General features: G+C 35.1%; 2 protein-coding genes and 1 pseudogene across 3 annotated transcripts; 2 read left to right on the top strand and 1 right to left on the bottom strand.

Annotated features, from left to right (window-relative positions):
- Positions 1-4,793: 4,793 nt before the first annotated feature.
- On the top strand, positions 4,794-5,515 carry LOC111041225 (annotated as a pseudogene).
- Positions 5,516-6,509: 994 nt separating this feature from the next.
- On the top strand, positions 6,510-9,987 carry LOC111041263 (putative carboxypeptidase RC0549). Of its 2 annotated transcripts, none has more exons than XM_022325497.1 (2): positions 6,510-6,871; positions 8,498-9,987. In XM_022325497.1, the coding sequence occupies exons 1-2, from the start codon at positions 6,864-6,866 to the stop codon at positions 9,558-9,560; spliced, it is 1,071 nt and encodes a 356-aa protein (XP_022181189.1). In that variant the 5' UTR covers positions 6,510-6,863; the 3' UTR covers positions 9,561-9,987. The 2 variants fall into 2 exon arrangements, with proteins under 2 accessions (XP_022181189.1, XP_022181190.1); XM_022325498.1 differs by lacking the exon at positions 6,510-6,871 and adding an exon at positions 7,423-7,523.
- A 3,213-nt stretch (positions 9,988-13,200) lies between these two features.
- On the bottom strand, positions 13,201-15,313 carry LOC111041273 (anti-sigma-I factor RsgI2-like). Its single transcript, XM_022325510.1, has 2 exons — positions 14,489-15,313; positions 13,201-14,265 (listed from the first exon to the last, which is right to left on the bottom strand). The coding sequence occupies exons 1-2, from the start codon at positions 14,540-14,542 to the stop codon at positions 13,288-13,290; spliced, it is 1,032 nt and encodes a 343-aa protein (XP_022181202.1). The 5' UTR covers positions 14,543-15,313; the 3' UTR covers positions 13,201-13,287.
- Positions 15,314-15,399: the final 86 nt, after the last annotated feature.

The raw sequence follows: 15,399 nt of genomic DNA, 5'->3' as shown, positions 1-15,399 counted from the left end.
TTCATTGTTATGCTCATAGGTTAAACCTAGTTTTAGTTGATGTAACGAAAAATATTCTAGAAGTAGATGAAATACTTGGTTTATTAGAAGCTATTTATGCATTCCAATCGGTATCTACAATGATGCTTTTTTACAAGAAACCAAGTATAAAGTAGCACAACATTGTGAAACAAGGTGGGTTTCAAAACACAAGGGTATTACATAAAAAAAAAATCATTTTATTAATATTTTAAAAGTTCTTAATGCATTTAGAGAAAGTACTAAAAATCAAGAAGCTGCAGAGGCAAAGGGTGTGGCCATATAGTTTGCTAAGTTTGAAGTTGGAGAAATATATCCGTAATGGTGGTTCTGCGATTACTACTCAGCGAGCGCCGAGCATTTCGCATTCGATTTCAACTTGGCTGACATGATCCTGTTCCGGATAGAAAAACAATTCAAGTTTGGTTATCAAACTTTAGAGCAACGGGTTCTGCGCTAAAGAGGAAATCGCCTGGCCGACCTTTAACCGCAACAACGCAGTATAATGTGGCACGTGTTAGTGCGTCTATCCAGCTTGTAATTGCCTTTTAAAATATTTTTGCCGGACCCTGTAGAAGAGCATAATTCAATCGTTTAAATGTTATTTAAACATTTTCGAATGCCTATTATCAACATTGTTATAGTAAACTATCATAAGTTTAACTTTCATATTATTATTATATATTTATACAGATATTTCATGGATTCAACATGTAGATCGTCATATACCAATGTGTATAATAATATCTACTATATATTATCAAAGATTTTGAATTGTTATCATTATTCACTATATGAATAAGTTCTGTGAGTGCATATCAAAAAACATTTAGTTAAGTTTAAGTATGTTGTAATTCATGTGTTATATGCTTGGTCAGTATAACTATCTATATTACCTTTATTTATAAATTATAACTGACGGCGAAACAACGACATCGTCGACCCGAATAATTTATAATATTTTCAATTAGGCAGTTGACAAAAAAGTGTTCAACTTTCAAAATCATGTGCAGTGTGATTAAAATCGTAAGCCATACATTACACATTTTCCAAACAGCATTACAGCAAACCTTGCAAGGTCGTAAATATAAATAGTTTTGAGGATAATATACGAGTATATAACATTATAACCTACCTATTCATATTGTATACCTATATGGCTATATGCCTACCTATACCTACGACCTACGTACTTGACTTTTATACGACAGCTCAGCATTGGAACAGTCAATATAGTATTATTATTATTATTATTATTATTATTATTATTATTATTATTATTATTATTATTATTATTTCTCAGTACACAGAAATAGATAATAGATAATATAATATGAAGGTAATGCCGGCGATTGTATACAATAGGTATACTTAAAATATCACGTACTACATCGCTCATCAGTGCACCACGTCTCACATTGTGCATTATATAATATACTAAGCCAGTGTTGGCATAAGGCAGACTTATACACCATATAAGAATAAGAAAATGTGATGATATTTACAGCGCGAGTCACGTATTAAAGTATCGTTCAAATGTCGTCCGAGTTTTGTGAGCGACTGACTTTGTCGCAAAACATGATAATAATAATGTGTTCCGGACAATTGGTCAATAAATTTAAAACATAGGAATAAAATATTTCCCTCATTTTTAAAATAATAAAAGTACAAAAAAAAACAGAATTTTCAAATTTAATATTTGAAATAATTGTAACATAATGTTGACATGAGTTTCAGTGGCACTATCTGCTAAAGCCAAAAATAAATGATAATTAGGAAATTGCAACTCTCCAGCATTGCTTATAAGTTATAACACTTATAACTAAAGACCGACTTTAATTGATATTTCACTTGTGTTTGCACACTAGATGAATCAAATCTGATCAAATATTGTGTTGTATAAAGTATCAACCTGAGTTATGTACTTTCTGCATATTTCATTTCAGAACGTAGTTTTTCTTTGTACAAAACAAACATATTTTAAGTAATATATGATATAACTGTAAAGAACCTAATTATTTGAAAATCTATTTGAATATCAATTTATAACAGTCTTCAAATTCGCTTGTTTCCCTGACTTTGGGCGATGTTGCTGGTAGTTCGGGCGCCGATTACAGGGACGTCCACCATAACGTGTTAACTCCTTTCAGCGTATATCCATCGAACTCACAGCACCATTATACTGTAGCGCCGCGTTGGATCCTGCGTCTTTTGGAACGGACATCTCGAGGTCCAATGGACTGAATGGGGGTCCATTTTGTGTCAGCACGTCAGAAAGCTCAAAAGGCTTGCAGGGCAGCTCGGCCGCAGCGGACCAACACTGGCGGTAGACTATTCGGAGTCTCCTGCTGCGGCTGGTTGATGACAAGAAGTCGTGGCCACGTTCGGCGTAGACTCGTGTCTTTTCAACGTCGGTCAAGGTTAGGTTAGACGATGTATTACCTACAATAAAATAATATTTTATTATTATAAGTTTACAATTTTGACTTAATTTTACAATTGTTGTTTTTTATGTATTTATAAACACACTGGTCATATTTTATGTACACTTGTATAACATTATGGATGATTCGTTGTTATGCAAAATGCCGTCATCTTGTTATCATATGTACTTTTAAACAAACGTTATTGTTTTCACTTTATATCAATCTTTCTAAGTGAGCACTAAATTTTTTTTTGTGTAAAAAATTGTGTGTGTTTTTTTTTCGATTTTGATTTGTAATTCAAAATATTAAGTACGCAATACGTACCTACTTACGTTTGAAAATATCGTCGTAATAGAAAATAAAAATGAACTATTCAGAGATAGTAATTATACCCTACAATATTAAATAATTTTAATTTTATAAAATTAGGAATTTTTATTGTTTAATAAAACATACATTAATGTACAGGAGTTATTTAGTATATAGAATCTTTTAAATTTCATGACACAAAATGGAGATTATATTAAATTTGCACTTTACAATATAGGTACCTATAATTATCTCAACTAGTACTTGTATAATAATTAAAAATATGTTCCATTTTCAAAATGAGCCATATTTTTCTTAATTCTATATCTATCTAAATGTACTCTATTATAAATTCATAAGTCATAACTCATAACTTATCTTATTGACATTGTTATAGACACAAGTACACAATTCTTAGTTATGTTTTATTAGATGACTGTTATACAGTATACAAATATAAAATTAATATATTTAAATATTATTTTATTAATTGAAATACAGAGAAGGGTATATTGTAGTATTTCGAATTACATTAAATACTAATAGATAGACCATTAAATGGTAAATAAATAAATGAATTATAAATTATAAGTATAATATTATATATCATACTATATTATTACAAATTGCAGGCTTACATTTTTCTAAAAACATTTGTTTAATCATCATTGTCCATCACTAAGATATGTATTCTAGATGTAGGTATACCGTATATTTATAATATATTATTTAAATTGGAAACAATTAAAGTAGTGTTCTTTTCTCTCATGAAGTAATAATCATAGAATCAAGGCTTAGTGAACTGTATATCGTATATTCCTAATCATTATTTTGACTTCTGGTTCACCCGGAGATGTCCGATTGCGATTAGAATTCAGGTAGGTATATCAGGATATTGCGTCCAAATAGAAGACTTATTACTTGTCTTCTATTTGGACGCAAGTATAGTATTTAGTATATACTTAGTATAGGTGCCTATTTCGATTGCGTCCTAACCATGAAATATGAAAATATAATTTCATAAATACTTGTGAGTCTTTAAAAATAATTAATAAATAAAAATGTAGAATAACAATATTAATACAATAAACTCATAATAGTTTAATATAATAGTACTCAAATATTCCTCAATAAGACTTAAGAAAATTCAAAAATGCATTATTATGGAATAAAGTAGTTATCTAATATACAGATAAATAATGCATCATAATATATTCCGGTTGTATATAACATACGTCTATATTGTCTAATGTCTATCGAGTTATTTTGTAAACATTGGCCTGTTGGTATATGACAGCACAACTTAAATGTTTCTATATGAATGTAATATGCAATCCTCCATCTAGTTGTTTTTTATATCTAAAATTAAAACAAAATCAAAAAAGGACAGACTCCACTAACCCAACCTATAGTGCTTTATATAGTTTTTTAATAGCCTAAGAAATATTTGGACAGTTTGAACTTACCTTTTTGTTGTTGTCTAAACTTAATACTGTCTGTAGAATTGGTGGACCTAATGAGTACAATAAAAAAATCGGAACTCATGTAAAGTGTAGAGTGAGGGGAATTAAAAAAATTAACTGACTTTAGCACATAAGCCACCAACATCAAATGATTCCAGATTATTTAAAGATGTTTTAAAAATCAAACTCACTCAAACATAAAAAACTTTTTAAAGTTAATACAAAAAAAATAAAAATAAAAATTTTTTTTTTATATTTGAGACCTAATTTATATGATATAATACATTTTTTATAATAACAAAATACTGTCTAATAATGGACATTTAAAAAATTATTGATAAAATTACGATTTGAAATTTTCGCTCGAGGGAAGCTTATATATATTATTTTCCTTGAACTTTTTCGAGGTTCCGTTAGGTGACGTTTCAAAACTACCTGATCTGCGGTGAAAACGATTGCCTATACCTTTGTCCCCAACAAAAAAGGTCTGATGGAAAATCAATGCAATACCATTATTTTATGATGTGAAATTTAAATATAATAATATCATAATAAGATTTATGTTCACGGCCGCAGATGGACATGTTGTACGCACGTCCCATGCCGGTGGCCGATCACTTTATGGCGTCCTGCGCCTATGACGGCGGACAAACGGTCACCGAACCTTACTTGGGTGAAGTTTGCGAAACGTGCTACGCACATTTTGCAGCCGGAAAGACGGAATTGTGGAGGCACGCTCGCGATGAGCACGGCGCAGACCCGACCCTATCATGTCACGTGCCCGGCTGTGGCCGTCGATTTTTCGCTGCGGCCATGTGCGCAGATCACCGTGCTCACCACTGTGGCGGCGGCGTTCAGCGCGCCGATCACGACATCGAGGGCCCCAATGACCGGCCGCCGTTGACGTGCGAACTGTGCGGCCACCTGTCCGATGACCGGTCCAAGTACGACAGACACGTGAAAGCGGCGCACCCCGAAGCCCAGGCCGCCATGTGCGGCGTGTGTCACTCGTACGAGGGTGACGTGTGGTCGCTCATCGACCACGTGCAGCGCCGGCACGCCCTCGAGATCTGTCCCGAGACCACGACAGAGACGACGGACAGTGAATCCGATCCGAAGCGGCCTCACCAGCGGAGCATAATACGGTGCACTGTGTGTGGCAAGCGCTACGGCAACAACCGCAACATGTATGCCCACAGGCTGGTGCACGGCCTCGCCGACGACGTTATCCCTGCCCATTCACAGCCTCACTCGTCCGGTGCACCCACAGCTATGTGCAGTAGTCCGGTGAATCCGTAGCAGCTGCAGTAGTCTGTTACAGTCACATTATCGTGGTCTCTGTTGTTGCATAAGTAGTGCATGATCGATGCGCTTGATACATCATCATATACTAATTACTTATACTTATTATGTCGCAATAAGAATGTTCAGTACATATTAATAATACTTGTTGCATTTATTGTATTATACCTACATGTATATATGTTTTATATTCATTATAATATAACGACACGTTATTTACGCGTTCTTTGCGGCTACTTGCAGCGTTTTGTTTTTTATATCTGCACATTTCTGAGGAGTATAAATATTCTATAATAAATGTATTACTTATATCATAATAATATACTACATAGGTACTTCAGTACTTGGGGTACCTACTCAATTTTTGGTTCGAATACATTTTTTCACACGCTTTGTTAATTGTTGCACTTCATTGTTTTGGACACCTACATAGTACGATTATAACTGCGATTGGATCTATTGACAGACTCAGCAATTATTTTCATATAATATCTTGACGAGATATAATAATAATATTAATACAATTGTATAGGATTTATCGAATGAGTAGGTGAGGTGTGAGTGTGTGACTGATAAAGTTTCTATGTATAGATTTATTTTATTAAAAGTGACAAGATTGTACAAATTATTACATATTTTACAACACAGTTAAGTTGTTGTTAAATTGACCAATTGTAAACATAAGTTGTTTCTTATTTTGTATTTGCCTGGCCTCGCATTGTAATATTAGTAACAACATATTTATCTTAAACACTACGCATTGTTATACTGCTGTAGTACGACAGTGTACCTACAATATGATTAAGACTGTAAACTGACTAATTAACTAGGTACTAATATTTTGACCCGCCGCTAAGCGATTATCAATAAATAGTTATATAGAATAATGGGAAACGGTTACCGATGATAATGGTCCAATGTTCATTTGTAATCCGTATGGGTAATGGTATGCTATATACTATATTATAGTATATATTATATTCGTTCACGGTATACATGGACATATTATGGTATACATCGAAAACTCGAATGTTGGAAAATGCTGCAGCAGTACGGTTATGGTATAGGTACAAACATTGAACAGTCGCGATTCATTCGTTTCTCGTTTTAGTTTGCATAATAATATATTATGTTATTATCAGAATAAATCATTTTTCATATGTTTTGGAATTTAGGCAAGTGGTTTATTTTTCTGCGTGCATATATAAATATATTTATATATGTATAATTATATAACATATTCTACTATCCAGAAGTCTAAGCTCGTGTCATTTGTGGTTCCCGTCGACTGAAATGTATACCTGTGTTGTTTGTTTTTAATTACATATTTATTGTTGCAACGTCCATGTATAGGTAATATATATTATAAATAAATATTAAATATACTAGCTATCCCACCCGGCGTTGCCCGTGACAAAGTTTTTTTTATATGCAAATATAATATTATATATTATTTTAGTTTAATGTTTTTGGAGTGTTAAATTTACTAAAAGTTTAGGCCATTATCTGAATTATTTTAACAGTTAAAATAAATATCAATGAAGGTTTTTATAACTAGTTATGTAGTTGATTTATTAAACCCGTCAACAATAATGTCAAATATGAGAACACCACTGAGGTCTGCAATTGCTTGTAATCGTTATCATCGACCGAATGGCACCCACCGCAAGTGTGGTTATGTTATATAATTATAAAAAAGCTTAATTTTAGTTTTTCTTTATTACAATACACAATTGCAGTTAATTGCATAATTTAATAATTGCAGTATTCGCTATTCGGTATTTTTGTTTTCAAATTTCGTTTTATACTTTTGCTGTTCAACAGAAGTACAGACTATATTATTATGTTATACATTTCTATACAGTACTCCACTCTACCATAATATAATATTATAATAATAATATATTGATTATTGAGCATTTTAATTCTCTATTTTCTATATTGTATATTTCTATTGATCGAATATCATCTCTCAATTCTTTCCACTTTAGAACTGATTCTTGAAGTAAGTATTTTAATAGTCACCTATTATATTTCATTTGTATTTATTATAGTATTGAAAAACATAATTCATGTTTTTTAATATTTTCGCTGATCTTAGTTTGACTATACATATATGTAAGATACTGAAATAAATGACGAAATATATAGTATAAAACCTAAGTTTATTGAACTTCATGAACAATTCACAAGCAGCCCAGATCTATTTGACCCTTTAATACAACAACAATTCAGTTATTTCTAGTTACCAATATTGATGCAGCTTGCAATCAAAATGAATAATTAAGTAGGTAACAATATTATAAAAAAATGTTATATAGGTGCCTAAACAATACAGTAAACTAATTTTTAAGTCTTACTATATTTAACTATTATGTTAGTAGAAATTATTTGTACATTTGTATTTTTGTAGCTGCTATAGTTTTTACTTATTTGAACCACTGCTCAGTAGCGAGAAAACTTCCTATTATTAAAAAAAAAATCAATACGTATATTATAATTTTGTCTTTTATGTAATGTAATCTCAATAAATTTATTATCTTATTGTTAACGATAAACGGATATCGGAATGCAATTATCCATATACAAATAACCCGGTTATCTTCCTCATTAGTCATTAGTCAAATAATAGGTACTTAGATCTCCATTTAAATAACAACGTTCTTTATCATTGGGACTATTAGGCAGTGGCTCGGTAGGTTAGGCTGTAGGTTAGGGATCTCACAAACACAATAGGCGACCGTATGTGGTTCAAAACGAGCCCGGGGACAATACATTTTGGTATTTTGCTTTTTTTTTTACATATTTTAGCAACCAAATCAGTATAGTTATTTTAAGTCCATAAAATAGTTGCGTTAAAATATAGTTATATAGTTGTAACGATACTTTTTAGGAAGTTAATAGTTATTTGGCTCCTAGATAGGTACACAGCGTAGATACCTATGCAGATCGATAAATAAAATGATTTCCTTGTTGCAGTCTGCATACGTCGCGTCATAATATGAGCGGTGCAGCAGTCGGCATAGCGAACAACTGCAGTGACAGCAACGGGACTACCGTGCGCGTGCGCGTGATCGCGCCGTCGTCCATGGGCAAATCTTCGAACCTGGAGGTGTTCAGGAGATTCTTAAGGGACGCAGGCATGACGGCGCACGTCGATGACTCGATATACCGGGCTGGCGCCGATCTATTCTACGCGAATACCGACCAGTTCCGGGCGGCCGACCTAGTGGACGCGCTGACGGACAGCAGTACGGTGGTGTGGTGTGCTCGAGGAGGAGAAGGCGCGTCCCGGTTGATACCGTACTTGGAGGCGTTGCCTGCGGACCGGAAGCAGAGGATCCGGGACGCCCGGAAAACACTGGTCGGTTACAGCGATGCGACGGCACTGCACGTGTACCTACAGACGGTGTACGGGTGGCAGACGGTTCACGGCACAATGTTGGAAATGATCGCCAATGGCACGGTGGACAGGCGATCGGTAGACGCACTGGTGGCCCTGTTGACCGGCCGATCAGACCGAGTCCGGTACGAATTGCGGCTGATCTCTACCAACGGCCGCGGCCTCCGGGACGGGCTCTCGCTGAGGTCCAAGATTGCGGGCGGCAACTTGACGCTAGTCGAGAACTCGCTGGGCACATCTTGTGGCTTCCGTGGTGACGGTAAAATCGTGTTCTTGGAAGACGTGCGCGTCCAACCGTACTCGTTGGAACGAAGCCTCGATCACATGAAACTGGCAGGCGTGTTCGACGGCACCACAGCCGTCGTGTTTGGTTCGTTCAATGTGCACGAGCGGCCCATGAGTAGCTTAAACGATGGACCTTCGTCGGACGACCACCTGACAGCCTTGGTGTTCCAGCGGTTCGCGGCTTCTGTACCGTTTCCCGTCTTCAACGTCGATGGCATAGGTCATAGTTTCGTCAACAACCCGCTGCCGCTCAACACTGAAGCCACAGTGGTGGGACCGACGCGGTTCGACGACGCCTCCGAAACATCGTCTTACACCCTGACCGTCGACAACGTCTATTATAAGAATACCTAACCTAACCATAGTCAACCATCTGCACCACTTGACCAGCAGCTTAGTCCGCAGGTGTAGCTCTCACAGGCGGGGGCTGAGTTATGGGGCATGCCACTGAGGCATGATTCGAAGCTGCAGTGACTCTGAAAAAAAGCCAATACTTAATACTATACCCCGAAGAATACATGGTTCTTACTTCTTTTATAAGCAACTATAATATTGTCAAACTACTCTATAAAAATAAATTAAAAATTTCATTTCAAAAGAATTACCTAGGAAACTAGATATTGAAGAAGTTATACACATATGCTATTGTCTTTGTTATCTAGTTAAAAACCCTTGTGCTGGGACAAGTCAAACTTTGTTTCACATAAAAAGTTACTATAGTTGTATTAAAAATTTGATATTTAATTTACTACTTATTACAATAAATATTAAATCATGATTAGTATTATTATCTATTTTTTTTAGAAAGTATAGGACTAAATGTTTCAATTGCACCATACTCTGTAGACAATATGAAGTTTATGTATGATAATTTCGTAATCCATTGGATCAACTAAACAAATAACTTGAAAACAAAACTGTACCTCAGTGATAAGAATGACACACATCCAGCGACGGAACTAATTTGGCACTTGGCCCAAATTATGATGGAAACTTAGAGTACATCTTCTCGTGGCAAGTAGGAACCGAAGCTGCCACGTATATGTTTTACTTGGTATGACGTTGCATTTGAATCTCGTTTTTCTCCAACTATGTTTAAGTGCGTCAATAAATAATAATGTATGATAATATTACGTCCCATGCCCTTTTGACTGACTATACCCACTATGTTGTCCAGCCTGAGAATGGACCCGATTTTCATTGGTAAGTTGTACCATTTCTCCACTACCTGTTGAGTGATAACCTCGAGAAGATAATATGCTCTATCTGAAGCCTCCTTAATGTGATGTTAGTATGGCTGGAAATAGCCGTGACCCACAAGGGACAGCAGAGATCGAAATTTATCTGGCCGTATCTCTTCAGAATCCTGGCAAACAGCAACAGTATTAACTTATACGCGTCAGCCGTCTTCCGATGTCTGAGCTCTGAATCCTATTTCGCTTACCACTGATTAAGGGTAGTCGCCAGAAAGTCTGTTTTGGTTGATTTCCTCATTTCTCTCACCATTTCAGTAAGTACCGAACATCTTTCGACCGCCAACCAGTAAATGTGTGGGACTCCGTACATAAAAGTCGTCCGGTATGCACTTATAGCCAGCTTATTTAATTATAGTTCCCCAGCAATTGCATGTGGAACGGACTCTTTAAGCGCTAACCTCGTTGATTCTTACATAGGCTGCGTACAATTGTATAACAAATGACTGTGGCTATTAACCTACTAACATCAGAAGTTATATTATTTTTGGTCCTAAAACTCAAATGTTTGGTATCAGCCGTGAAAAGGAAATCCTATGGCGACCTATGGGAAGACCTATGGCGAGTATGGCTATTTTTATTTCTTTTTCCATGATCCAGTTGTTCTATTTCTTTATAATATCATCTTGAAAACTTTAAAAATGTAAATGATGTATGGATATAAAATTACAATTTTCAACAACACGGATGACAATTATTACTGGCTTAATCCACCAAAATTAAGTGATCTTAGTAGCTTTCGGGCTTCTTTTTCAAGTATTCATTATGGTTTATACATCATAGATATTTTATTTTCCCTTTTTCGTCCCGGAATTTGTACAACTGCTATTTGGGTTAATTTTCAGGTATATCATAATAATTATTGATACTCGTTATAATGGTATTTTATTAATGCACCTAATTATAAATAATAATGTAATAATCAAAATAATCATAATAATATATATTATAAAAGTATAACAATAACTGCGCACAATGCTTTTGACAATCCTTTGATAAATTATCGTTTTAAGCTAAATCTGATGTCATTACTCATTATACTATATTATTTAGGCTTATTAAAATACAATGGACTAGAGGTGCTTCAATTATGCGCATTAATTGAGGTCAAGGGGTGAGCGGTAATCAAACAATTATTAAAAACGTACTTACCATATATAATACATACATATTTTAATTAAATTATAGTGTTGATACATACACATACGTTGTATAAATGTATTTATGATTGATGTAACTATATTAATAAATACCTATATGATTAAGTATTTTTTTTTGTTTTAATGAAGCGTCGACAACTGAGGCCATTAGCTGTAGGTTGTGGTACTGTAGGGTTTCGGAACTGTAGGTTGTGGTACTGTAGGGTTTGGAACACTTGAGTGTTTGTTTTGCAGAATTTCTAGTGGGCACCCGTAGGTTTCTGCCATGCCCGGTTGGGGGATGGCGGCCTCTTTCCAGACACCGTGACTGCCCGGAGAGAAATGCCGCCCGTGACCGAGGTTCGAAACCGGCGACGGTGCGCGTTGCTACCGACGCGTTATCCACTCGGCCACTCCATCCCCCTTGATTAAGTATATTATTATTTTTGGAAGTACATTTACCTAAGCTATCTACAAAATGTATTTATTCAAAAATAACTTTTATTAAAAAAACGAATGAAAAAATCGACTAAATAAATTCAAAAACAGCTAAATCATAAACACTATAGCTCATATAAAATAATATAGGTAGTAAATAGTACTTACCTACCAAAACATATAGATGAATTATAGCGAATTCGTACATTGATAGGTATTGTGCAATTGTGTAAATAAATAAATGTAAAAAATGTTTAATCATGAGTCTACTATTTGTGTAATAAATGATAATGATAACTCGACGGATAATCGACGCTCTACTGTAAATTATGAAAGACCTACGTGATGACACGACGATACCTACGAAATACGAATACCATCACCTACGTGATGTTTAGTTGAATATCGTATTGGTAGATATACGTACGCGCGTTAAGCAGATTTTTATAATTTGCTGAATCCACAATATTTCTTTGACCTGATTTCATTGGCTGAACCAAAATATTGTAATATTTACTTTATGTTAGGTAAGTAGTAGTAATAAATATAAAAAATAAAATATGTATATCAAAACTCAACGTGAGAACATAACTGAGAATGTATAATAAGATGTAATTATGGTTTTTATTTTCTATACAAGTTGTATAGTTTCATTTATAAAATATATAATGTATGTTAGAAAATAATTATTTATATGTAACATTTAAATTTTTTATTATTCTACATACCTATTTTAATTGTCTTAATGGAGCTTAATAATGTTGGATAAAGTTGTTAAGTTTTAAGAAATAATTGCTCTCACGCTGCAGCTAACGGTAATGGTTGCCTTCATTAGCTAACTATTTTCTTTCGTTGAACTGTTTACAGATGTTACAGATGTACAATTAATATACCTAGGTACATTATATTCCACTAATTCACCATTTCACTATTTAAGTAGATAAATGTTTTTTAGCAAAAGTTTTGTCGATTACTCTATTATATTTATTTATATTTATACATAAAATAAACTGCAATAAATTAACAAAATTACATATAAGTTAATGATTAAATAAACTATGTGTCAAATCAAATTATAAAATAGTTTAAAAAAATAACATAAGTAAATGGTAGCTAGAGAGCTGACTTATTATATGCTATAAAATAAAATAATGAATAAAACAATGTTACAATGATTAAATAATATAATACATCTAATAATTTATGTTTAACTCATTCGTATAATATTATAGGTACGTTTGAATTAAATATTCACGATGGAATTGAAGATTGAGCTTTAATCAATTCGTTTAAAGCATCTTGATACCGTGGTAAAGTCAGTAAATATTTTACAAACTCTAAGTTTGGACGTGGTTTACCGTTCGGTGGTTGGCCATTCCCATTGGTTAGTGGTGTAGAATAATCGGGTAAGGGGTGCAACTTGTGCATCGGGAACGACGGACTCAATAAGTAGTCTAACGGCGTCTGATTCGGGCCGAGAATCGGTCGCGTGACTTTGGAGGGCTGTGGCGAGGCTGGTGTACCGGGAGAAAGTAATGGGGCAGTTTCCGCAGGATGAGTGGTCGGACCGTCGGGGATCATTTGGTTTTGGCCCACAGCCGCAGCCTGTGCTTGTAGTGAACTTGGAGTCATCCGCAAATCGGTCAAAAGTTGTGTCAGTTCTTGGCTGAAGTTGTGTGGCAAAGTGATGGGATCTAATTTCGTTAGAGCCGGGTCGGAGGAACGAGAGGATGTCGGGGAAATAGGGATGGGTGACGATTGTTGGCCCGGCGCAGGAGCAGACGAAGGGCCGGTTTCGGCGGTCGGCGGAGTAACGGAAACCGGAAGAGGTGTTCCGGCCGACTCTCGCGACTGTAGTAGCGGTTCGGCCATCTGCTTGTTGCCGTGGTCAGGCGTCTGCATGTCTGGGCCGAACGGTATTCGCTCGTGGATCACACCCGGGACCATTGCGTGAGGAGTTGCGCCGTTGTTGGACCCGAGAGTTGGTGCAGCGGGAAAATGCATAACCGTAATTCGATCGTTTACCAAAGGCGGTGAAATTGGCGCTGTCTCCGCGGCCGACGACGTTTTCTGTCCTGCGGTCGGTAACGATGAGTGGAAGTTTTTCAGGACATCCACCAATTCGTCACTGAGCGGAGTGTGTGCACTCGAGGCAGGCAAAGTCGTCGAAAACGATGTCTTTGGCTTGGGCGTATCCGGTACAACGTCAAGTGTGGGCGTACAGTGGACCTGAAAAAAAGTAAGTTGTAGGGTTTACGCAATCGGTCAATAATTTATATTTCCAATCGTTCGTCGTGGTTTAATTCTCGAATGACGATCGCACAGTAAAACGTAATTTAAATATCGTCAGGAAAAAAGAATTCGACAATACTATTATTTAATATTATATACGTTACCCACATAATACCCGTGTGAACACGAAATCGTATTATACCGTGAATTGCAAACGTACCGTATTAGAAACGATTGTCACCACCAGGATGACTGAAATCCTTTTGATCGACATTTTATTATTCTCGATACAACTCGGATGAGTGTGTTTGACTGTATTTGGACAAGTCCAATGTTTTATACAACTACCAGGTACTTATACCTACGCGATACTCGGCATCGAGCATAAACAAACCGTAAAGCTGACATACCATTTAGCGCACTATCGAATTTCGTATTTACAGAAGATGTGCGTGTCATGATAAATAGATAATATCGTTATGACATTGTATAGATCACGCAGTCAGTCCGATAGCAGTAAAATATCTCTTATGTTTTGTCATATGACTCTTATCGCATTTTAATTTGTGTATATAATACTATGTTTGGACATATAACTACGCGGCTATGCCATAATAAATGTAGGTATACAATATAGTCACCAAGGTACCTAATATTTTATTCTCATTTTAGTTGATAACTACCTTTAGGCTTTGTTACTGCCCATAATAGCCATATTACACACTGACATATTGTTATAACTTATAAGTTATTATTAATATTAAATTATTTACAATAGCATTGATTATGAAACATTTGCCTTTGGTATGATGAATAAGTTCGACAAGGATTAAAAGTTTATACTGATTGACCAACATATCTACAAGTTTAAGTAAAAGGATCATTGATTGGAGGTTTAGGTATAATTACAGAATTTAGGTGGAGAGTTAATTGCTACTTTTAAAGGAGAAGTTAGTAGAGAAAAACAAAACACAGTTCAGTCACTTTTTTTTTCGATTGATTATTTGATTGATCTATAGTTTAATTTTAATTTGGTATAGAAACAGAACTGCAGCCATAAGGAAAATATTGTAATAGTATTTAAAAAATATTTACAAAATTAAATAATGTGTATATCTACTATTAATAAAA

Source organism: Myzus persicae, unplaced genomic scaffold, assembly GCF_001856785.1.
Source record: "Myzus persicae strain clone G006 unplaced genomic scaffold, MPER_G0061.0, whole genome shotgun sequence".
NCBI classification, from domain to species: domain Eukaryota; kingdom Metazoa; phylum Arthropoda; class Insecta; order Hemiptera; family Aphididae; genus Myzus; species Myzus persicae.
This window is presented reverse-complemented; position numbering and strand designations above follow the sequence as displayed.